The sequence below is a fragment of the Balaenoptera musculus genome, chromosome 2 (assembly GCF_009873245.2).
Source record: "Balaenoptera musculus isolate JJ_BM4_2016_0621 chromosome 2, mBalMus1.pri.v3, whole genome shotgun sequence".
In the NCBI taxonomy this organism is placed as follows: Eukaryota; Metazoa; Chordata; class Mammalia; order Artiodactyla; family Balaenopteridae; genus Balaenoptera; species Balaenoptera musculus.
Genome location: NC_045786.1, coordinates 8,450,030 through 8,475,405, shown reverse-complemented (window position 1 = coordinate 8,475,405; position 25,376 = coordinate 8,450,030). Strand labels below are relative to the sequence as shown.

General features: G+C 42.4%; 1 protein-coding gene and 1 non-coding gene across 10 annotated transcripts in view; both read right to left on the bottom strand.

Annotated features, from left to right (window-relative positions):
• BEND7 (BEN domain containing 7) overlaps positions 1-25,376 on the bottom strand; it is a 76,817-nt gene that overhangs the window by 19,841 nt on the left and 31,600 nt on the right. For all 9 annotated transcript variants that reach the window (XM_036843801.1, XM_036843794.1, XM_036843795.1 and 6 more), the window contains exon 6: positions 14,688-14,913. In XM_036843801.1, the coding sequence (XP_036699696.1) occupies positions 14,688-14,913 (226 nt within the window). The remainder of the gene's footprint in view (positions 1-14,687; positions 14,914-25,376) is intronic.
• On the bottom strand, positions 13,951-14,023 carry TRNAG-CCC. The gene has a single exon. It is a non-coding gene; the product is annotated as a tRNA-Gly (tRNA).

Genomic DNA, 25,376 nt, shown 5'->3' with positions numbered 1-25,376 from the left:
AAGAGAACCAAGCGGACAAGGTTTCCCTTCGGGCTGTACCCACCTCCTCCCATCAGTGAGGATAAAAGCCAGTGCCCCTCCCAGATTTCCCTCTTCCCTTTGACTCTTTCCAAGCTATGATTTGAAACCTCCCATGTGCTAAGTACCATCTATCTATCTCATTTAATCTTGGCAAGAACCTGGTGGCACAGGTATTGTGATCCTATTTGACAGATGACAAGCTCAGAGTTCGGGCAGGTTAAATAACCAGCCCAAGATGGCACAGCTAATAGGGATTATTTTCCACATAAATTAATTAATTTTTAACTTAATGTTGTATATGAGCACACAGGTTCTGTAAAAGGAATATAATGACCGAATTCTCCATAGAGGCAAGTTGACAGCTAAGGTAATGCTTCCATGCGAGAGCCGTGAATGCTGCTCTACTTTCAACCACACAAAGCAGAAGCGTGGCAGCCAACGGGGGAGGGAGACCCAGGCAGGTCCGTGAGATCATGGTCCCCCCATATTAAGGGGCCCAGGTGGCCTTGGTATGGAAGGGAGAGGGTAACGGACTCGGGTAGCTTGGGTGTATAGTGAGGGTGAAATAAGGACAACTGCAGAACAAAGACTGAAAGACTATGTCACACAGACCGGCATTCAAAGAATTACTAAAGGCTGTTATGTACCTGAGGAAAAAGAAACCAAATGTGGAAGGAAAGATGGGGGTGGAGGGGAAGAAAGGGAGGGCATGACCTGTAGGATATTAAGAATTACTGCAATGCCAAACTAATGAAAACTGTGTAGTACTGGCTCAGAGGCAGATAAAAGACCAAGTGTAAACATGGAAAAGGGGAGCTTAGTCTATGAAAGAGGTGGAATTACAATTCACGTTAAAAAAAAAAAAAGAAGTATGGTGTTGAAATGACTGACGACCCATAGAGAAAAACACATTCAGTCCCTCCCTCACATTTTAGGCAAAAGTAAATTCCAGGTGGATAACAGACTTGAATATGAAAGAGAAAACCTTAAAACTTTGCTGGGAAAAAAAAAAAGAGAATGTCATTACATAATCAGGGCAGGGAGAATTTCTTCAAAAGGGCACAAGAAATGCACAAAGCATAAAGTGATCTATCTGACTGTTAAATCTAAACTTTGGTATGATAAAGGACTTCGCCGGCAAAGTTTCTACAAGTCGGAAAGTGAGAAAAAAATATTTTTAATACCTGTAACAGAGGAAAGAATTCATGTAAGTCAATAAGGAAACAAAAACCTAATGGGAAAATAGGAAAAGGATGGAAATTCACAGAGCAAAATAACCAAATAGTAATCAATATGAAATGACGCTCAACCTCGTTAATTATCGGGGAACCCACCACTGAGGTGTCATTTGAGACCAATCAGACTGGCAAAGAGTACAATTTGTTAACACCAGATGTTGGCAAGAATGAGGAAAAATGGGATTTTGTATCCATTGCTGGTGGATGTCTAAATGATACTGTTGGCTTTAGGGAGCCATTTGGCAGCACTTAGTGGTGCTGACGCTGCTTCTACCCCGAGACTCAATCCCACTGCCCACTGCACACTGCCCACCGTGGAAAATCGGGAGCAAGGAGAACCAACTTAACTGTCCCTTAACAGAAGGCTGGGGAAAGAAAGTGCTTTATTTATACAGTGGTGAGCAGTTAAAGTGAATACACTAGTTTTATAAGTGTACTGATATGGATAAACTTGAGAAAAAAAAAGACACAAACCTGCAAAAGTACAGCATGAGGCCGTGTATCATATGTAGACTCACAAATTCGCAAAACGATAGTAAATGTGAGGTATGGATACACATTTAAGCAGTAAAGTAAAGATAGCATGAACAGGGAAGATTCACACCAACTTCACGTTACTCTGGAGCAGGAGGGAGAAAGAGTCTGGTGAGGAACATTTTGATTCCTAAAAAAGTAAAGGAGCGGGGTGGGGGGAGGGTATGAAGTAAATCTAACATCTGTTTTCAATCTCAGTGGTAAGACGGAAAGAAAAGGAATCTTGGAAAATGTCTTCAACACATTCAAGATGAAGAGGAATACCGTTATTTCCACTGCTGACCTCAAGACTACTTACTGCTAATGGGGACAAATGCTGTTCTTCAATCAGTCTATGAAGAAATCAGACTATGTCTCCTAGGATGAGGCCATGGAAATGCCAGTGCTCACTAGTCTCAAGCACACTCCTTACACACACTCTCTCAGGATGAGCACCAAAAGCTTTCTCTAAAAGAGAACCAGAAGACTGGGTGATCGGCCTGCTGGGAGGAACAGGTGCAGGCAAGGATCCATCACCCTGCAGGTCTCAGCAGAAATGCGACCTTCTCAGGCAAGGACTCCCTGAGTTCGTTAACCAGTGGTTTTTAAATAATACCGTCTAGTGATCGTCTAGACTATAAACTCAACAAGGGCAGAGATCACAGCTCTCTCGTTCATGGCTGGCACATAACAGGCAGCGTAAATGTATGGTTTGTGGAAGAATAAATCTGAGAAACTCTTTTTCTCTGGTCTTTGACTTAACTTGAAAGAACTGAAGGAAGAGTTTCTTCAGTAAATAGCCATTGGTCTTGAAATACACAGAGTCCTGGAATTCATTTCAGGTTTGATTTAACAATAAGACTTAGAGTGGTTCGTCAACGAATGCACCTAAATATGAAGTCTCCAGATTAGAAGTAAAGATAAGGAAATACAGTCATGCAAACGATAATGTGTTTATTGATGAGATCGGAATACCCTACTGAATTGCATATGCAGGAGACTGCAGGGCAATCAGCTGGTCCAGCAGGGTGATAGCTACCAATAACAACCACCGAATACTTCGTCCCTTAGTGCTGGTTCTTGCACGGGGCTGTAACTTCCAGTTGGTTGTTGTAATGGAAAGCAATCTAGTTATCCATAAAACTGATTCCCAGTTGTATTTATTTAATTATGAGAATTTGGACAAAATTCACTGACCCATAGTATTTCTGAACTGGAAGAGACTTGGAAAAATTAGCCAAGCCACACTCCTTTTTTTCAAGAGAAGGTAAAGTTTCAAGACCTTACGTGGCAGAGTTGGGAGTAAACCTACATCCCACGATGCTCCTTTCACTGTCCCCAAACTGCTGGGACTTGGAGGTTTGAACAATCTTGTGGAATCACAGTGATTCTCAAAGATTTGAGGCCAGAGTAGGAGGAAGAGAGCAGTATCCTCTGTCTCCCTTTATTTCGTTTCTGCTACGATGGCGTCTCTGTCTAAGAGGAAGTGCCTTTAGTGGTGTCTTACACTAAACAAAGTTCATTTTAATTTACTTTTATTTAAGAAAGCCCTCAGCAGGCCTAATCTGCAACACAACTAGTGGGAAGTACAACACTTTCCTTTGGCTTGGGCTTGCAGTGCTGTAACACGTTTGCTTCACGTGCTTGGTGTATTTTAAGGGGATGTATTATATCTGCTAAATATTAAGATCTGGTTAATAACAAACTTTGATAAAATGGTGTTTTACTCTTTACCCCTTTTTTTGGCAAAGAGAAATATTTCAAGATCATAGATTTATAGAAATTCTACTTGCAAGGCATCTTGGAAATAGTATAACTCATTTATTTCATAGATCTGGAACTGAGCCTCAAGTGAAACAAAATTTAAAAGGTCGAGAATCATCAGTTCAAACAGTTGGTCAGTGGCACAAAAGCACGTGTCCGCCAAGTGCCCAAGCACTGCTTCATAGAATGCTTCTATGTTTATCTGTTCTTTATAGAAATGAATGAGGAGAAAGTGCTGAGTTTTTCTCTGAGTTCTTAAAGCTAGGGTTTCTTGGCACATGAACTTTCGAAGTCATTCCATGAGGTCCTGAGTTCGCCCACTAGCCAGTAACAGCCACAGGACCAGAATAAGTTATGACACATTTGGGAAGTTCAGAGACCATCCTATCCCTCACAACCACCTAAATTCAGAGATGGCTAAGGTGGGAAGAATAAGAATGATGAGCTGGGAGAGCAGTGGGGGTGATGCAGGCCTTGCCCATGGGGATCAGGTCATCAGAGCAACACACTTGCCCCATCCCTGCCTGCATCTACCTGTGGCTGATGTCACAGAGTGAACATTGGGGTGAAGATGCTGGGCATTAGGACAGGGCTGATGCCTCAGATTTTGTTTCCTGTTCTTTTTTAACGGTGACAACTCCCTTCTAATTGAGATCAGCTTGAAGGAAATCTGGGGCTTATGTTGAGGTGGACAATAGAAAAGTTCTCAAACTTTTCCTTGATACTCTCTTTGAGGCACCAAGGTGCCATCAGGATGGATGCTAAAAAAACACAGGGATGGATAAGTATACAGATATATCAAGAAGTCTTGAGATGGTAAAGACAGAAAATGGCACATTTAGTCTGCTTAGGGATTCCATCTTGGGATTTATTTAAAATCAAAATCCCACAAGAAAATTATTACACTTTACCTTGTGGAGATGATTACCCTCTGGCATGAATGGAAGTGCGAGAAACTACACTTCCTGTATTGCGCGTTGTGGAGACTGCTCTTTGACATTTAACAATAATCCATGCTTTCAGAGTCCCCACGGAATACAAATTAGGGTTTATGCTCAGGATCGCCTTGATGGTTTTGATTGACACGATTTATACCCTTCTTGAGTGCTCTGCACCACTTGATTTGTCTGTTGCTGTTTTTCTTCTATCTTCAAACTTATATTCTGCCTTCTCGAATTTCAGCTGCCCTCTTCCAACTGGTCATGGAGAAGTTGTGCGCTTATCCTGTTATTCATGCCTTGTATACATCCAATGGGGTGGAGTTGTGTTTTTTTTTAAATAAATTTATTTATTTATTTATTTAATTTTTTCTTTTGGCTGCGTTGGGTCTTCGTTGCTGCGTGCGGGCTTTCTCTAGTTGCGGCGAGCGGGGGCTACGCTTCCTTGCGGTGCGCGGGCTTCTCATTGCGGTGGCTTCTCTTGTTGCAGAGCACGGGCTCTAGGCGTGCGGGCTCAGTAGTTGTGGCTCGTGGGCTCTAGAGTGCAGGCTCAGTAGTTGTGGTGCACGGGCTTAGTTGCTCCGCGGCATGTGGGATCTTCCCGGACCAGGGCTCAAACCCCTGTCCCCTGCATTGGCAGGCTGATTCTTAACCACTGCACCACCAGGGAAGTCCTGGAGTTGTGTTTTGATTTTTAAGAAACCACCTTTTTCAGTGAGGATGAAGTGACTGCCTGATTCCCTCCATCCCTCTTTCTTTCCTTCCTGCATTTATTGATCGTTAATTATGTTTCACGTGCCGCGGAATATGCAAAGCAAATATTCCCCATGTAAGATTTGCTCCCTAGGAACTTACAGTCTTGTTGGAAAGATAAGATGTCTAAACACAAGTAGGATGACCATAGATCCTGATTTGCCCAGGATAGTTCACAATGTTTGTTTTCCTGGTGAAATGATTAACAGCACCATTTTCACTCTCAAAAGAGTCCCAGTTTGGGCAATAAATGATACAGTCATCCTTCACATAAACCATGAGTAGCAAAGCTAAGGGTCAGGATGTATTGCTAAGCGGTCTAAAGGTAACATGTGTCATAGGAATTCAGAGAAAGGAGAAATCAATGGAGGCTCGGGCATCAGGAGAAAGTCTCATGGGAGAGATGATGAGACTTGGGCCGGACCAAGAAGAATGAGCTGGATTTGTCTACAAAGAGAGAAGAGCACTGTAGCCCTGGGGGACACAGCACAACTCCAAGTCCAAAATGAGCATGTGATGCTTGAGGAACAGTGTCAGTGCTGGGCTGGGTCGCCGGGTAGGAGCCCAGGGAGATGTGGTTGGGAGGAGAGGAAAATCAAGTTACGGGAAGTCTGGGAAAGGCCAGGGTTTGCGCTTGATTTCATGGGCAAAGAAGCGGTAGGAAAAACGTCATGAACTCTTGTCTTACAGAAGAAGAAATGAGGGGCAGGGAGGATATTTAAAGAGTGTTTCTGCCAAACTTCAGGGACAAGGTGATGGACAGCTGGCCTAGGATGGTGTCAGAGAAGCCAGAGACCGGAGAATGGGAGAGGAAGGACAAAATGAACAGACGGGACCAGGTCGTGAAGTGGGGTTAGTAGCAGAAGAAAAAAAAAAAAGGCATTGACGGTGATTCTGAACTTTCAAACTTGAAAAGTAGGAGAATGTTGATGCCTCTGTCAAAAATAATGTGTCTGCTACATCAATAACCTATTTACGTATCTATCTCCCTGACCTCTGTTCTCTACTACCAGTTACTCCCCATGCTAACACTTTCAGCTCGCTGAGGACAGGGAGTGGGTCCTACCCAGAGCCTGGTGTGTAACAGAGGCACACAGTAAAGGAATTAATGAATGAATAGATGAATGAATGAATAAATAGCTTGCATAAAAAAATGTGTCTGCTAGGGGGTGTTAGTGTTAGAAGCCCCAGGCCACCTTTCAGGTGATACACGTGTGGGTAAGAAGGACCGCCCCTGACTCTAGAAAGAGGCCAGGACAGGCCCCCATGCCCGGTGGTTAGGCTGGATGTCCTGCGTGTCTTGGTCCCTGCTGTCAACTGTCTCCCTTGCTCCTGGCTTCTGTCCACGTTTCTACTTAGGATTTGCCCGCACTTAGCTGTAGATGGCTAAGCTGCCTCCACACGGGGGGAGATGAAGAGGCTGGGGGAGACATGTGCATAACATAACCAACACTGGATGCGCTCTGTGATCAAAGGGACAGGGTGGATGCAGGGGCACCAGGGTTCTGAGAAATCCCAGGAGCTGATGATGGAGAAGTGTCAAAATCTAACCAAGAGCCAGAAGCACCAGAAAGAAGAACCTGGAAACACAGTCAGCACAACAGAAGACTTGACTCTAAGGAGCAGTCAGTGAGAAAACCCGACGAATTCCGAGAGGCAGCGTCTCTCTCTTCTAAGGATGCCTTTAACTGGACAGATGCCGCCAGGCTCGCTCTCATACAAAGATGTCTTCAAGGCAGCCACAGTAGATGACAGCTTTCAGTTCAATTTTGAATAAAGGTCTATGGATTTTGAGGCATTTTCTTAATGGAAGCTGACACAGATCCTTAGTTTTTTTGTGGGCTTACCATCAGTCCCTAGTACTACAGTGACAGCAACTATTCCATGATCAGCTGCATAAACCCCTCTAGGGCAGCGATCCAAGCAAATGTCAATTCCCGAGTCTCTCGGATTTCTGCAGCATACCTTGTATGAGAGAGTCAATAACTCTTCGTGGAAATGAATTAAAATAATTGCCAGATCACTAGCACCAACGATAGGTCCAGGAGAAAAGCTACGAGGAATGCAATTTGACCAATTTTGGACTCATTATCCAATTCTGCTTCCCAGCAGTGGGAAAGAAAATAGGAGAGATGTGGCATCACCTGAAGATACTCGTGAGCATTTCAGATCAGCCACACAATTCAGGGATCTAAGGGAAGAAGAGACGGGCTACACAGAAAACACTGTTTGCTAGGTTCAGGGCTGTGGCTAGCCCTCGTCATGGCATGATGCAAATTAGAAAGTTGCCCCTTCCTTGGGACATGTGGCTTGCCTCTGCCAGAAAACTGTCATAATAAATAAACAAATCGACAACGTCCACAAGGGGAAGGGTGCCCATAACACTGCAAAACACACAGTCATGCTATAGTGGCCCTGCTTGCGCGACAGAAACTCATCTCTTTTGACAGGAGGCTGTTTATGTTTATGAACATAAACATATGAAATGCAGGCTGTTTATGAAATGCAGGCTGGGTGAGAATTCAGTAACCGGGACTTAGAACTGAGTCCCTGCAAGTTAATCCACAGTGGGCTGCCATCCGTGGTGTGATGGGCTGAAGACAGATCAACAAAAGCCACAAACTCCTTCTTCTTAACAAACGTCTCCACGTTTCCCTTTGCTCCTTATGCGGATAGAGTTGTCGTTTTGAGGAAGGGGAGCTTCCTTTTCTGAGCTTACGGAAGACCAGTGACAAAGCAGCGACAGTCTTGCCACTCTCTCTGGCCCCAACCCGAAGGATTCTGGTCCATTAAGTCTGGGATGGGGCCGAGGCAGCTTTAAGAAGCACAGCCCCGGTTGAAAACCCCTGGGGCAAACTGTGTTTGGGTCCATTGCAATGGCATTTATATTCAAGAAGTTAAACGCTTAAAGGTGAACGGGTTGGTGAGGACTCATGGCCCAATGCTTAGAATAGACTTTAAACAGTTCTGGAGGCGAAAGGCTTTCATGCAATGTCTTACTTCACTGAAGCTGCATTGAAATTATTCTGTAAGTTAACCTCTTCCATTCTCTTTGCATCTGGGACACTGCTCATCCTTCAAGGTCTGGTTCTGATGTCACCTGTTCCGTGAGCCCTTCTCTTACTGGGATTTCCAGCCTCTGTGCTTTCTCCCTCCACGAATAATGGGCACTTGACGTTTATTCTGTTCTATCTTGGAGACGGTTCTAGGTCCTGGCTCACCGTTTACATGTCTGTCACTCCGCTGGACTGCGCGCTCCTGAAGGTCAGGGGCCACGCCTCACTCATCTTTGTCACCCGTTCCTGCCTCACAGTGGGTGCGTAATACGCGCGAGCGTGGCTAACAGCAGCGTCACGCCTGCTGATGATTTCTACGTTTGTGAGGTCAGTGACAATACTGCCAACGGTTTGGTGCTCTCGTGACTTATCCAGGATCGGAAAAGCGGCAAAGACCAGTGGGTCTTCTGTATCGCACTGTTTGGTGCGCAAGTTGGCTGGCTCAGTGCTTCAAATATGCCATCGGGGAGCCTGGCCGAGTGCTTGCCAAGAACGGAGATGATATTTTCTGTAGTGATGATAAAGCTTCGCAGAAAACGACACATTTGTTTATTGCTCCACCTGCTAGACTCGCGCTGAAGTCTGGCAATGCTCCTCTTCCACTTTGGTAAACGAGGCACTTAACCACTCAAGTCCTGGGAGGCACTGCGGGCTCGTCTGAAACCAGGGCCCTTGTGTAACACAACAGGGAAGAATCAGTTTAAGCCCCGGCGAGTCATTGGATGAGAGCCGCTGACACACGTTATCTTCTCATTTGCTCCAGGAGAGACGCAGGGCAGCCTACAGGAAAGGGGCGCTCTTAGCAACAGGGGAGGACGGACGTGTGCAGGAGGGCTGTGCAGCCAGTACGGATCGCGACTGATCGAACCAGCGGTCAGCATCGGAGCTGGGATGGCACTGCTCTTCCCAGGGTGGTCTGGGAACAGCCTGCCCCAGTCACCTGCAGGTGCTTGTTCAAAATCCAGATTCCCGCGATTACCCTACACCTACTGAATTAACCTCCGAGGATGGCACCCAGAAATCGGGGAATTTTGAACCAATACCTCAGGTAATTCTGGTGCACACTGAAATATGAGACCAGCTAGGCAAGGGGCTGAACACACAGGGCTCTGCGTATGGAATGACCAAGATTCAACATCACCCACCTGTCACTGGGACTCCATAAAAAGAGGGAGAATGGCAAACAACACCTAGGTAACAGTTACAGACAAGCTATGAATCTGATGTCATTAAATAGTCGTTATAGATTATTTTGTTGTCATATATTATGCAGGTCTATCCTGTTTTAAGCTGATCCGATATGTAAAAATCTGAACAGATTAGTTAACAAATGAATATTCATTTTCCAAAAGGATTTCTTGAATGAAAGCATTTATCAACTGGTTCCAATGGCCAAACACTTCAACTAGAATTGAATTTACATACAACGCTGGAAGACTACTTTCACGCAGGGCAACTTGCACACTCTTTCTTTGTGGTTCTGTGCACTGGAAGAGTCTCTTTCCCTAGGGAAGGGATCACACTTCTATTTTTCTCTCTACTATGACGGGACTGATTCTCACTGTCTTCAAAGGAAGACCTGCTCTTGAAGCTAGTAAATAAACTGAAGGACAGCTAAGCTTTAGAAATTCATTCTGAATACAACACAACAACTGAGCGGTCATTTAAAATCATTAGTATGGCCACCTTCCCAGTGGAATTTATAAAGAATCCAAAGTGCTAAATTTTAAGATAGAAATTTAAAGCTGAGACCCCTTTCTTTCTTTTCATATAGTCCTCATAGAAGGTATGAAGTAATGGCTCTGGAGTGAGAGAGGCCTGGGGTTAAATCTCAGCTCTCCCACTTACTAGTTGTTTCCTTTAAGTTTACTTAACTTCTCACAGCCTCAGTTTCCTCTCCCATAAATGGAACTAAAATCATCAACATCGTAGGGGTATTCGAATCCAAGCTGATGTTTCAGCCTTGTTCTTACAGGGAGTTCTCAGAACACGCAGAAGTTACTATCAAGAAATAAGAAATCAGATGTAGATTCCACTCCCAAACATATTAAAGTCTATTTGAGATCAGACAGAAAACAGCTATTCACTTTTGGGGAATAAATCCAAGGAAATGAGTGACGATATACAATAAAAATGGAAAATAAAGGAATTCCAAAATGGCAAATATAGACTCTAGGTATCTCTAGAGTTGCTGGAATAAAAGGAGAGGTTTTGGTGGTCTGTTCAGCAGAGCCTATGAAAGGGTGAGGTCACATGAAGTGTCAGAAGCATAGTCGAGTGTTTGGAGCACCACCACCCAAGGAGGGCTCCCGCCCAGGGATGCTCTGATCCCCACGGGCCATCCCAGCCGGTCAGCAGCACTGATGCGCCCCGAGAGCAGCAGTGCAGTTTGTGCTACATGGAGTGAACCAAGGGCAGTAGAGTGGTTCTTGCACTTGATAAGCAGACGTCATTTCCTCTGAATGCAAGAGGATTCAAAAACCTAGTGTAGTTTGATAGTAATAAAACTTTCTCAGTTAATCACTATGAAGCTGAATTAAAAACCATAACCCAGGTTCTAAAAATGGCTTTACTGCAACTACACTTTTCTGAAGAGCATTCAGACGTGCAATGATTATGTCAATATCTGATAACTCTCACTAGGTCACCCTGTGTGGTCTCCTGGGCATAGGACACCAAGAACTAGGTGGTCTTTGGCAGGTAAAGCATAAAGGGAGGAGAGTGCACCTGGGTCCTGACCTCCATTCTGCATCCTGGCTGTAAAATCATTTCCAAATTAAATCTAGGATACTAAACTATCCTTAGCACCAAAACCTGAGACTCCACTTAATAAGATCCTAAGTTGCTTCTTCCCAGAGTTAAATTCAAAGTGCTCAGGTGAATGTTTCTAATTAAGGATCATCAACACCTTGGGTCATACCTATAAATGAATTTTTAATGAATTACCAATAAGTGGTACCTACCATAAAACAGATGAGACTGTGAAAAGCGTGATCTCTACAAAGAGGCTTATACATATTTTTCAAGATACTGTACTATGGGGAATCTTAATTATAACTACGAAGAGCTATGTTAACAATCCCACAATAAACTCTGCTTTTTCAGTCCACTTCTGTTCCTATTTATGAGCATTTTACAGGTTTTCCTAATCTTGTTTCCCATTCTTGTCTTAACCAACCTCATCACTTTGTTTGAAACAAAATCCAGCCTCCACTGTTGTTTTTACTGAAGGTTTTATAAAATCAACCAGTCTATGTATATTCCTAGGTTGCAGAACTTTTCAAATTAATACAGTATTGGTGCACTGTCCCATAAAGGATGGAGGAAGAAAGACTGAGTATTTAGTATTTGCAAAATCTTTTCAAAATATGTGGTAGACAGCAGTAGTAACATGAGTAGTCTTCTTGCCATTATTATGTAGAAAGAAACAATTTTATCGCTTTGCCAGATTACTCAGATTCGAAAGACTTGGTTAGGGAAATAAATTTCTTTTTTTAACTCTAATAATAGCATGAAAAACTGGGTATAATTATTCAATAAGACCGTCAATTAGGAGTTGCTCAGATTTCCTGGGTCTCTCCCATGTGTACATGGTATTAAATTTTGTGTGATTTTTCTCTTTTTAAAGAAAAAAAAAAAGACCTTCAATTAATAGCTACTTCCAAAAATCGCTTTATAGTATAGTATGTGGGTTAACAAACTTGTAGCGAGTCAAAGTATGGCATGAAAAGAAAAAAAGTATTAGGGAATTAAGAGAATTATATTCAAATTTATATTCAGTTTTGGTTTCCATTTTTTTTTTTGTTTCATGGGCACTTTATTAAGTGGTAGAAATTTACAGCAACATTTTGACATCAATCGTTCCAAATTAGGTGTGAGAAGACCTGAGGATGGAGGTTTAGTACTAGGCCCATTATGTCAATAAATTAAGGGCAAAGTCAAGATGAAAAATAAAAACCTATGTCCATTCACTCACCCAACGTGTCTTCATGGAAACCCGACCGTGTGTAGAGCTCTCAGTGAAGTGCAACAGGTAATAAAAAATAGGAAGACAAAGCTTCTTCTCAAGGTGCTTGTAAGAAATTGTCAGAATAAATCAGGTAAGAACGTTGGCTGATCTGTATGAACAGGATGTCTTCGTACGAGAGACAAACCTGACACCACATTCATACTTTGAGTGAGGATTGTAGGAATGTACACGGTACCCTCTGAAGAGTGGGATGATGGAGGCCTTTCAGCTGTCTATGCTTTTTTATGGTTTGGATTTTTTACAAGCGTGTGTTCTTTTTGTAATCAAGGAAAAAAAAGTCAAAACTGAAATATTTCTATGAATCAACACGGCAAGTAAACAAGTGAAGGTACAATATCTGTGGCCTTAGGTTGTTGGTGCCTTATGGGTGGATTTCTGTCTGTTTTAAAGTTACTCTGTTGTTCTAAAAGAATTTTTTAATGCCAGGTTTAATTCAACAATAAGAGTATGGAAAGTGTAAGTTCTTTGGTTTGAATAATCTGCTTTATTATGCATTGGGGGCAGAAGAGCCCTCATTGCCATTTTTATTTCTAGCTAAAGAGGAGGGCTGTGAAGAAGATGAAGGCATGTTTTCTATTTCTGTTTCTAATACACTTTTTCAAACTGCTGTATGATGTCCAGTCTAGGTTGAAAATGGTAGTGTAAAACCCGTATCAGTCTACTCGTGATGATATATTTCATTGTCATCTATGATTAGGGTAACTCTTCTGTCATTAAAATGGAACACAGTCATTTATGATTCCCTAATCTCCAAACACTTTCGTCTTGTTAATATACTGCCCTGGAAGAGAAGAACATTAAAACAACCCCTGGCTACAGGCAGCATGTTTAAAAGCTTCAGCACGAAAAGCATCAGCAGCTTTGCGCTTCATGTTTCCAGAAGTCTCAGCCACATTAAATCCAAACGGGACCCTTCTTCACTTCAGCAAGTCCTAGTTACATCATTGACTATTTGTCAAATTCCGTAATCTTGTTTTTAGTGTCGCTTCAGGCTGAATCATTCTTTTCAGAAACGGCACAGATTGTGATATCTCTGTAGCGTACTTAGTACAACTCAACTGTCACTTTAAGTGAAAAAACTCTGTTGGAGAATGAGAAGTGTTCTGTTAAGGAAGGCTCATGTCCTTCTGGCCGTGAGCAAAGGCTGCCTGGTACTTGCTAACTCCGTTTAAAAATCGTATTATTTTGCAAAGTTAACTGTGGGATTCCAAGTGCCCTCTGAGTGCTATTGAATTCATTTACTCATTTTGCACGGTGGGGGAAGCAGGGGTTGGGGGGCAGCGCTCTGTGTGTCTGTCTCAGTCCACAGCCAGACAACACGGCAACCCGGGCGGGGAGAGACATCCCGAGCAGTGATTCTGGGGTAACTGAGGCCTGATCCGAAATTTCATTTTCATGGCAGTTGTGTTTATATTTGCAAATTCATTTACATTCTTTCTGAAAGTCACATCTAAATACTTCTGTTACCTAAAATTACATTTATCAGAGTCCTAAGTAAGGACATTTTATTTTATTTATTTATTTTAAAATTTATTTATTTATTTATTTATTTTTGCTGTGTGCCAGGTCTTAGTTGCAGCATGCAGGATCTTTTTTATTTTTATTTATTTTTTTTAGTTGCATTATGTGGGATCTAGTTCCCTGACCAGGGATCGAACCTGGGCCCCCTGGGTTGGGAGCGCAGAGTCTTACCAACTGGACCACCAGGGAAGTCCCAAGGACATTTTAAAAGTAAGAAATAAATAAGAAGGAAAATTAAATTTAATCGTAACGCAGTGGGATTCAGACACACCTTCACAGGTGTTAATGGGGAGACCCAGGGACTTGTTTGCATGTAACTGGCACGACTGCATGTCACAAAACCAGAAGGAGCAGAGTAGGGTCTGGCTTCACAGTGGGATCACTTCCATTTAAAGTATATTTAGAAGCAGTGACCTGGTAAAGCAACTTCTGAACTTTGGAGAGAACTCTTTTACCTTCTTTTCAAAAGAGCATCACAGCTTTATTCTTACTTACAACTAAAAATCTAAGTAGAAGTCCTGTTTTGATGACGTTCTTAGTTAGAAATGACTGAAAGGAAAAAATACTTTCATTTTCAAAGTTAGTTAAGGAACAACTTTTCGGTTCTGCAGCAGATCAGACTGGCTCTTAAATTCTGATTTTAACAAATTAATATCACCTTGAAATAGCAAATTCTAGTGGTATTTGGGGCGGAGAGTTAGGGAGCTCACACCCAAAAGCCAGGCCGGTGGGCAGATGGCCAGCAGCAAGTTAAATTCGCCTCTAGTTCATTTACTACACTTTCAGCTGCATCTTTATGGAATGAAGGCAAAGCTTAGCAAAGACCCCGTAAAATGAAATGATGCAGACCAACCTTTTATTGCACCCACAATATTTTGGTCTAGTCCTTTCCGGTTGTCATTGAGTCCTCTTTTCCTCTTCCCATTGGGTAAGGAGTTAGCCAAAGTCTTGTCATCAAAAAATGCACACACCAGTTTTCTAAACAGAAGGCTTCCTGAGCGAGTGTAGTTTGACAGTATAGAGTCCAGCTGAGATTTAGGCATAAACACATCGAAGCCTTCAGCAAGTTGCACTTCTGGCTACCAAAAGAACATAAATATGTCATTAAAAGCAAGATTTGAAGCAACCAACTTTGGGCATATGTGCAACAAAAATACATCACTAGCTCTTGCAATGGCCATATACTCTGCAAAGCACACAGCCTCAGCTTTGTGTGCCAGTGTTTGCGATTTACAAAACCAATTACTAGTTACAATTCACCAAATGAGATGCTCTAATTCCAATATCAAGTCTTGTCAAAAGCAGTGGAAAGGAGTAGGCTGAAAACGCATTCTCATCCTTAGAAAAAGTTAAGAGAAAGCTGGATAATTACCAAAGCATTTAATTCTAGAGCTACCCAGGGAACTTGAGACTTCTGGGTGAAACGTCTTCATTTTGTAAAGGAGGAAACACAGGCCCAAAGAGATCATAACAAACATGACTTAAAAATAGTTTAGACGTACTCAGTGCATTACTGTTTACAGATCACTTTCTCCTGCGTTAAATAATTTGACCTCATTTGCCTAAGGACACGAACACGAGGCTACCCTCTAGGTCCCATGCTCTTGGCACTAGGCCAGTGGTTTTAAGTTGTTGGAGCTGTATTCTTTTTCCTCCAGTGAAAACTTATGCCAACTAATACATAAAATAAACAAAAATGCTGAGCAGGTGCCCGGATCCCTGCTTTTGGGAGGAAAATCTGAAGCTGTATCCCAGAGCACCAGTGGAAAACCAGTGTGCAAGTCACAGTGCTTCCCTGCTGGGATTTCCTGGCTGGGATACTGGATCAGAAGGCCGTTTAGGGGCCTTTCAACTTGGACTCTATACCACATAAGCTCAGACACTGGTAATACATTCTCTATGTACACGCCATGGACGTTTACAACCCACCTTTCCATCTTTCAACCCAGCTCACACCATTTCCTTTTCAAAGCCTTTCCTAACTGTTTCTTTCCCGAGGAGGCAGCTATGCGTGCTTTGTCACTGCTATTTATTTGACATACTTATATGACTGTGTTTATTATACCGTATTATAATTATTGATTAGATCACGGCCCTTCCTGTTGCCTGGAACTCAGGCTTTGTTATCTCTAGGGCCTGGCACATTGTAGGCACTCAATAAATTCTTGTTAAATAGATAAAAGTTCATTAGTCATTATCTAAACTACTAAGTCATTTACTGTTGATTATAACACGACGACTTTAAAATAATAACTTTAAGGTGAAGAAATGCAGTTGGTAAACTTCCGTTACAAAAAAAGTCAGAAGGAAACTTCACTTAGGATGTATCATAAAAGCTTTTTCTTAGATACCATAGTTAAAACTTCGCAAACCTGATACTACTTTGGATTTTCTAAGTCATATTAGAAATGTGAGGATTTGGGACTAGTTTTTCTCCTGGAGGGGAGGAATTATTTTTGTTTGTCCTGCGGTCAGAGTAAAGGGCTCAGAGAAGGGCTTAAATGAATCAGATGACGTGGGGACGACTTGGGGACCTGTTGCTCCCAAAGGGAATTCTCAATTGGATTTTCCAGAAAGTCATCTCACTTCTCCGCTCTACTTTGCCATTTGGCTTTTGGTCTCTGAATGCTTGGTAAATATCACTATGAACACAGTGCTGCCGGATGGTTTCCTGACTTTTGCACCTCAGTGCTGGTGAAGGTCTGCAGAGGCCGACCTTCTGTGCCCCCAACTCCTGGGACAGAAGCTGTACACTCGGCACTCAATGCACGGTTGTTGAATGATTCGATGTAGCAATGTTAGGATTGAGAGAATTCTACCATCAAAATCGAAGATGAAGTTTTATTTATAATCAGAATTTGATTTTGCACATCCTATGGCTGCCTTTAGACCTTTTATGCTAAATGAACTGACCACAGATTTTTGCTAAGTGCTCCTGTATCATTTGGATGCCATTAAAAAAAAAAAAAGGACCACAGTCTACTTTATAGAAACAGCAACTCACAGCGATTTGAGGACCTGGGCTGGGGGGTACAGTAGCCCTTAAATTTGCAAGAGAGAAAAGGGAAAGATACCATACCATCTTCTCTCGTTCAGGTATCTCTGTTGGATTCTGATACCACCAAGCAGGTGTTTAAAATTCAGCCATCTTGTAGGACTTGGACCCGGTTTGAGAGACTCTGACCTAAACTAGCCACCAGGCAGAACTAGCCACTTCTTTCTTCACATATGCAGAGTATTTCCTACGAACTATGTTTCTGGCACTTTTCACACTGCATTTATTTAGTCGGGAGTTTGTGTTTCTCATCAGAATGTGTACTGTCTTTTGCATTCAGAGTGCCAAACACCCAACTAGCGCCTGATAGATTTTTCTCAGAATCAACAAAACACTATGTAAGAATTCATTCAAAATGACTAGTATTGATTTCGAGGTCTTTTATCCCCACATAAAGGAAGCATGTGTGGAGTCTGCCCTGCCCGGTCCAGCATGCCAGCCTTCTCCCCGCAGGGCCCATGCTGGCTCAGGGAGCAGGCTACCTAGAGAACACGGCCCTGGCTCAGTCAATCGATATTTACTCAGCATCCTCCGTGTGGAAGGAGTTTAAGGTCGGGCTCACTAGACGAGACACGTTCATAAACCCCCAGCATACAAAGTGGAGAACGATAAGTGCTACAAGAGGGGTACAGACCATTAGGCAGCATTTGGCTGGTGAGGCGGGGGAGGGGTTTTGGTTAGGGGGCCAGGATAGCATTTTATCAGGGCCTTGGAGGTAGGATTTAGGAGAGAGATGCAGTTGCTGTTTCTGGCATCTGCTGCAACCCCTAAAGCTAAGTCTCTGGAGGTTTCTGTGGAGCCAAGAGACTGCCTATGGGATCAGAGTAGCATGTTGATTTCTGAGATGCTCTCCCGACGCAGAAGCTGTCGATGCTTTGTGTTCTACTTTCTACTGCCAGACAGTTGTTGTTATTTTGGAGCGCTCCTTCCAGATCAAGGAACATGAACTGGCCCAGTTATGCGTCCCTTACAGAGGAGTCAGTTTTATTAGGTGGAGGCCAGCAGCAGAGGCCAAGGTGACTGGTCTCTGCCCTTCCCTGCTCCTCACATCCTTTCTTTCATGCAAGTTTCTTAGCTGGTTGTCAGCGAGCACTAAGGGGCCACAAAGCAACAAACCAGTTCCTTTAAAAAAAAAAAAGAGGGGAGCTTTATGTCCTGAGACATGAAGAAAAGATATACAAGGTTGATTAATCTCAAATTTTTACTCTGAAACCTTTTTATTTCTTCCACTTTAGAAATATAATCACAGGTGGATTACAGCCGTGTAATGATCCACAACTTTGCACTTATATTTAAAAACAGGTTAAAACTCTTTAATTGCATGCTTGAATCTCTTCCTTTTGTTTACTGTCTAGTCGAAGCGAGATCTCTCTGCTTACGGACGATGGCTATGATAGAAACCACCACTATTCCAAATGAATATCATTTTAAAAGCTACACTTCCTTTGACAGAATTACTATTTGATACCCGAGTGAGGACAGACAGCTAATACACTAATTTACAGATTCTACTGATTACTGAAGTAATATGATCTTTAAATGATGACATCCAAAGTATGGGGCAGGATTTACGACACTTGGAGTCACCATTTTAAGAGTTAAGAGTCTGAATTCCCACTATAAATTTGGATTTCCATGTATGTCTTGCCGAGTTTCAGTACCTCAGCCACTTCGCAGTTATGCATCAGATGTTGAATTTTCCTGTCTAGTGGTGTTACATCCTACACCCAGTGAAGTTCGGGAGGCAAAAACTGCATGTAGTCATGAGGACTCTTGAAAATGTTCTTGGACCCAGGCCTGTGGACATTAACCGTCTTGTTTCTCCCTGCATTTCAACTGTGGTCTCCCTTTGCTTAGAAGTAGTTGGGGTCAAGATCTAGTTTGGCTGGGGGGATCCCATAACACCTGGTAGACTAGAAGATTTTCCCCTAAGTCTCTCTGAACATATCATGTGACTCCCCTGTATAATCTAAAGAAAAATATGTACAACTATTTTAAGGCAATCGTAACAAATTAATCACACAGGGAACATTTCTGATATTGGCTATTTTATATAAGGTATTGTCAGTAGCAAATTACAGTAAGACATGTAAAAAGCTACATGTGGTCATTGGTTAAAAGAGTAAAAGGAAGGGCATGACTTCATATTGGGCATTAGCCCCAGATTTTTAATTGCAAACTGGTTAATTATACACAATAGTTCTCACACTTGACTTGCTACCTAGTCAAGTTTCAGACTGGCTCAAGACTGAAACCTACAAGAAAACTATGGATGAAAAGGCAGGATTTGGACTGAAAACATATAACAACATTTTTTTTCTTTTCTTTTCTTTTTTTTTTAAAATAACTGTATTTTCTCTAGTCTTTTCATGTATTTTGCAAGGTTTTTTTTCCCTTAACTTTCTTTTATTTTTTTTTTAAGGGAATGCTATTTATTTATTTATTTTATTATTTATGGCTGTGTTGGGTCTTCGTTTCTGTGCAAGGGCTTTCTCTAGTTGCGGCAAGCGGGGGCCACTCTTCATCACGGTGCACGGGCCTGTCACTGTTGCGGCCTCTCTTGTTGCGGAGCACGGGCTCCAGACGCGCAGGCTCAGTAGTTGTGGCTCACGGGCCCAGCCGCTACACGGCATGTGGGATCTTCCCAGACCAGGGCTCGAACCCGTGTCCCCTGCACCGGCAGGCAGACTCTCAACCACTGTGCCACCAGGGAAGCCCACAACATTTTTAAGAATGTTTAAAAGCTATAAATTCAACCTTTCTGTTCATACTATTATCATATACAATGATCCTTTTTTCTCACTTAGTATTTACTTAGTGGTGTACTAGAGGTACTTCTACAAAAATGAGCTTTAGTTTATGAAATTAAAAAAAAAAACACACAAAACCCCTTCATAATTGATTGTATTTTGCTCGCAGATGCAATCTGCTTCTGTTTGAGAAAAACTGAGATTGTTCCCTATAACTCAGGTCTGCTCCAGGTAGATTTAGCAAGTATTACCGTTACTGTTTATTAAATGCCACTCCAAGACCATGGCCAATAAGCTGGGCAGCCCCAAGAACCCACTGGATTGGAAGGCGGGCCTGCTCTCGTTGGTCCAGCTGGCATAGCTCAAAACAGTGGGGACGTGGCAGAACCGAGAACCACTGCATCAAGGGGGCAGAGGCCCCCTGGTGGGTGGACCCATTGTGTAAAAAGGCAAGTAAAAAATGCTCAGGCAAGAGTTCTATCCAAAAGTAGGCGTAATCTCTAGACTAGCACATACTGAACGTTGAATAGGATGATAATTACAGGAAGTCATTGAAGAGTCAATTCTGGATTATTAAGTCAATTATGGATTTTTATTCGACAAAATTTTGGTAGAACTAAGAATTTCACAAGGGGGAATTCCCTCGCGGTCCATGGTTAGGACTCGGTGCTTTCACTGCCGGGGCCCTGGGTTTGATCCCTGGTCGGGGAACTAAGATCCCGCAAGCCTCGTGGCGTGGTCAAAAAAATAAATAAATAAAAATTAATTAATTAATTAATTAATTAATTAATTATTAAAAAGACAATACAGTTTGGCTCCTTGAAAACGCCTCCATGCACTTGCATAATGAGACACTGTCAAGTCATTCAGGGATGTTTTCAGCACCTTCCTCTCTCAGGTGGTAAATTAATGACTGAGGACTTGGGCTTGATTTATGCTCAAGCTATTTGAGCCAGAATGTTTAACACTTAAGATTTCAACCACTGCAGTCTAGCTTCTTCCATCACAACTCCACTGAAACTGCTCCTCGGAGAAGGTGTCCACCACTGAGAGCCAGTCCTTAACCCTGTGGGCAGAGGCCAGCTCCACTTTGACAGCCTGCTAGCCTTACGTCCTACTACCCTGTGCTGACTGTTTATGTGTCTTCCTCATATGGTATACTTGACGGGCGAGGGCTACTTCATTCATTTCAGTAGCCCTGGAAAATGGCGCTACGATTAGCACGTCTTTGCTACTTACTATATATAGTCCAGGCCCTAGGCTAATGCGCATTACATGGGTTTTCTAATTTAATTCTCATCATCCTATGAAGCGGCCACTTTCGTGATCCCCAATCTGCAGATGCAAAAACTAAGGTTTAGAGAGATTAGGTAACTTGTTTAAGGTTATCCAGCTAATAAGTGGTGAAGCAAGGATGTGAACCCAGGCAGTCTGCACTAGAACTTAAACTCTCAAGCATATTACTGCCTTCATTTCAGTGTGTCGATGAATAAATTAAAAAATCACTTGCTTGATTGATTTGCTTTACCAGTTCCCAGTGGATTACTTTATTTATTGGGCTAAGAAGAAATTAAGAAAACAGATTCTGAATTCAGGAGCTATTTATGCTGAAAGCACCAATGCATTTTAAATTATTTATTTTAAGAATGATATAAACATTGACAGAATTATCTTAAGTTGATGGATATCCACAGCTGTATCTTCTGATAACTTCTGTGTTGCCTAGGATTACTGGAAATATTCATAGTAACGACAACAAATAGAAAAACATTTCCTATGTTTTTAAAAAACATTTTGAAATATTTTAAAAAACTGATGTTAGTGTTTCACCGTGGCCAAAGAACCAGCCAAACAAGAAGCAACAACAAGGAAATAAACCTAAGCCACGTACATCTGCCCTGAAAAACCAATAAATCCAACTAGGTAGGGAAAAACAGTGACTGTAAAAAATTCACAACTGTCTTGTCTGAGTACTGGTAGAGTACTGGGTTGGGAACTCCTAAAGAAAGAATTAAATATTGTATTGAAATCTGATATTTGGTTTGGGGTTTCTGCTTTTGCTTCTGTGTAGTTCAGGTTTCAGTTTTATTTAATGTGCTAACTTAAAATGGGTCAAGTAATCCTGCCCCCAAAGAGGGGCAGGATTTCTGGCCACTCTCTCTTTTTTTTTTTTTAAATTAATTAATTAATTAATTAATTAATTTTTGGCTGTGTTGGGTCTTCGTTTCTGTGCAAGGGCTTTCTCTAGTTGTGGCAAGCGGGGTCCACTCTTCATCGCGGTGCGCGGGCCTCTCACTATCGCGGCCTCTCTTATTGCAGAGCACAGGCTCCAGACACGCAGGCTCAGTAGTTGTGGCTCACGGGCCTAGTTGCTCCGCGGCATGTGGGATCTTCCCAGACCAGGGCTCGAACCCGTGTCCTCTGCATTGGCAGGCAGATTCTCAACCACTGCGCCACCAGGGAAGCCCTGGCCGCTCTCTTTTTAAAAACACTATTAGCTCATGTGTATTTGTTCATGTATATGTACACATAAGTTTACTTAACAAACATGTATATTTATCCCCATAAAGGTACTTAGCTAGGACTGCTAAGGTTTAAAAAAGACCCAGTATTTACTGAGTGCTTAAAACATACCAGGTACTATTCTAAGTGCTTTACATAGATGTCTTCATTTAGCTCTTCCAGCCAGCCCCGTCTCTGAGGTTAGCACTATCATCATTCCCATTTTATGGAGAGAAAACTGAGGGAGGCGAGGGTGGGTGCACTTGCTCGGGGTCACACAGCTGGGCTTCTAGCCCGGGCATCCTGACCTCAGAGGCTGCACCCTTAACCATGAAGGTCTCCCCCGGAGACTTCCAAGTAAACAGCATACACAGCCATGGTCTAACCTTTCAGGTCTCCTTTGTGTTACGATCGTCTCATGAACAGTTAGTGAGCGGTGGTCACGTTCAAGAACAGGGCCAGAGCGGGGGCCCAAGTCCGGCACTCAGTGGGTAAGGGCACACTCAGCCCTGGTCTGGGAACCAGTTCCACCCTTCTGGCTTTGTGGGCTCGAGCAGGCTACTTAAGCCCTTTATGCCACCATCTCCTCATCTATAAATTGAGGATAGTAATCATACCTCAAAGAGTAAGGATGAAATTTGAAAAATTATTTGGCAAAGGATAGCACACAAACACTACTACTTCTACTACTATTAATGCTAATATTATTATTATTTTTTTTTTTTTTTTTATTTATTCCCTGCCCTTGAGAAGCCAAGGGCGAAGGAGGGGAAATCACGTAAATAATTACAAACTGGTATAGCAAGTTCTATAAAGGATTGTTGAAATCGTATTGGTGCTTTGGGCGGGGGGATGTGTGCGCAGTGAGGAATAACAGGGAAAGAACAAGAAAATAGGAGTTAAATTGACGAGAGGGTTCTGATTAACGCCAAGCCAAGTCCTAGACCCAAAGTTTTGAAAGGTGATTTTGTATATTGTGCTTAACACAAATGGAGATGTTTGGCCATCTACTGAGTACCTTCTATGTGCCAGGCACCGCAGCAGGGTTTCCCCATGTGCTCTAGGTCATTTAGTGCTGACAGCACTCTGGGGTGCTGGACTGCAGTCGGTTTTGATTAGGGCTCCCTGTTTCTCTGCACTGAGCAGGGATACCCGTCAGGGGGCAGAGGGTCGGCGGTCCACCTGCAGTCATCTACAGCCCCTCATGTTCGTGCTTGTGCCTAGATACACAAATTTGTATTTGGGTGACTCTAAAAGTCACAGCATAAAAAGAGATAACTTAATGCACTGTGAACTTTAAACAATTTACAGTAATTTTTTTTTTTTTTTTACATTTAAAAAGCAATAAAGCACAGGTTTTATGTGTGCTTTTTTCATTGCTTCCCGCTCTAATCTTTCTCCTGTGCTCCAAACGTCTAATGACCTTTTGAGGACACTCAGCTTCTTTTTCCTTCCCATCCAGCACTGAAGGCCTGCTTCTGCTCTGTCCTCCCTGTCTCAGTTAAGGAAATCAGTACCATCTAGTAACCAACCTCGTTTTCCAGGATAGAAATGTGGGGCTTACTTCTCCTGAGTCACCAAGTCCTCTGTGTGGGTACCCCCGGGTGCCTCTCATTTCTCGGTCCCTGCAGGCTCACTGCTCACGTACGGACCCTCCCCGTCTCTTGCCTGGCTGCCTGGAATTATCTTCCTCCTGGTCTCTCTGCCTCTAGTCTCTTTTCTATATTTATCAATCATCCACAGTGCTGTTCCAGATTCCATTCTAAGCACAGGTATGACTATTGCTCTACTTGAAATCTGCAGTGGCTCCCTAGTGCCCACAAGATAAAAAAGGCCCAAGGGCCTCGGCAGGACACGTCAGGGCTTTCACTGTCTGACTCGATCCCATGTTTATATCATCATCTGCTATCAGTGCAGGCCACACAGCTGCTCTAACTACAATGGACCACACGCCCAATCCTATAACTTTGGACTTAATCGTCCCAGCACTGGGTACTTTTCAGAGCCCATCTTCAGATACACAATGCCCATCTTCTTATATGCAATCCAGTTATATTACCTTTTCTCCAATTGATTTTATAGAATAATTCCTACAAGATTGTGATCTATTTTCTGTTTCCTCCTCTGGACTTCCACCAAAGTTTAAAAGGCTCACGGCTAAGAAATAATAAAAGACTAGAAGGGCACCTAAATTTAGATGCCTTAGCACTGATGGTCTCATCACCTAAAGGGCCAGCCTCATTCATGCCAGCAAGACTTTCCGGGGACAGAATTTCTAATGATGGGACTCACTGCGTGGTCCTCTAGGTGCAGTGACAATTTCCGTGGAATAGATGAATCAAAGGGCATATCAGTTGGATAATGTAAAGATAATATCTATGTATGCTTTTGCTTTTCTTTAGAAGCATGTTATTCTTCAGTCAAAGACAGTCAGCACCTAACTGAGTTTACATGGACAATTCTGAACGTGCTTTATTAAATTTAATACCTCTTGTTAGCAAAAATCATCATGAATAAAAAGCAAATTATTTTTTTGGTATTTAAATTACAATACTGATATTGGTAAAGATAAGAAAAATTCTATTCTATTTCACTAATGTACATAAAGCCTTTAACACATCTTTCTCAATGTATCTCTGAAGTCCATTTAGACCTTAAAAATTTTTTAAAAAGGAGCAAGTTCAGTTATTAGTGTTAGATCGACTCATGCAGGAGATGATTTTCACAACTCAAATGACTGCTCCTGATACATTAATGCCTATCACAGAAAAGAAGGCCTAAAAAATTCAAGAAAAATGTAAAAGTATTATGAAAACTGCTTCAGACTGAATGTACTTTGTGTTGTGGAATCATTTACCTCTGCTTCCAAATGTGTGATCCACGTGGGCTTTGAACCCAGGACCTCAGCTGCAATAACAGGGGGTAGGATCAAATGAGCCAGCTGGCCCTGGGTAGAATGCTGTCGTCATTAATGATTTTTTAAAACTAAGTTTTTAGTCTAGAAGAACTTCTTAACAATTGCGTGTGTGTTCGTGGGTAAAGAAACAAATAAACAGGAACCCCTCACGCCAAGGACTGGATAAAAGGTCAAATGATTTTCTAGTCTAACCAAATCACGAGATGATTCTTTTTGTTGCCTCCCTTTTTTAAAGGCCCGTGCTAGCAGACCGTCTTTCTGCAACTTGAAAGGAACAACTGATTTAAAATAGCAATTTATTTCTTATTTAAAGTTGAA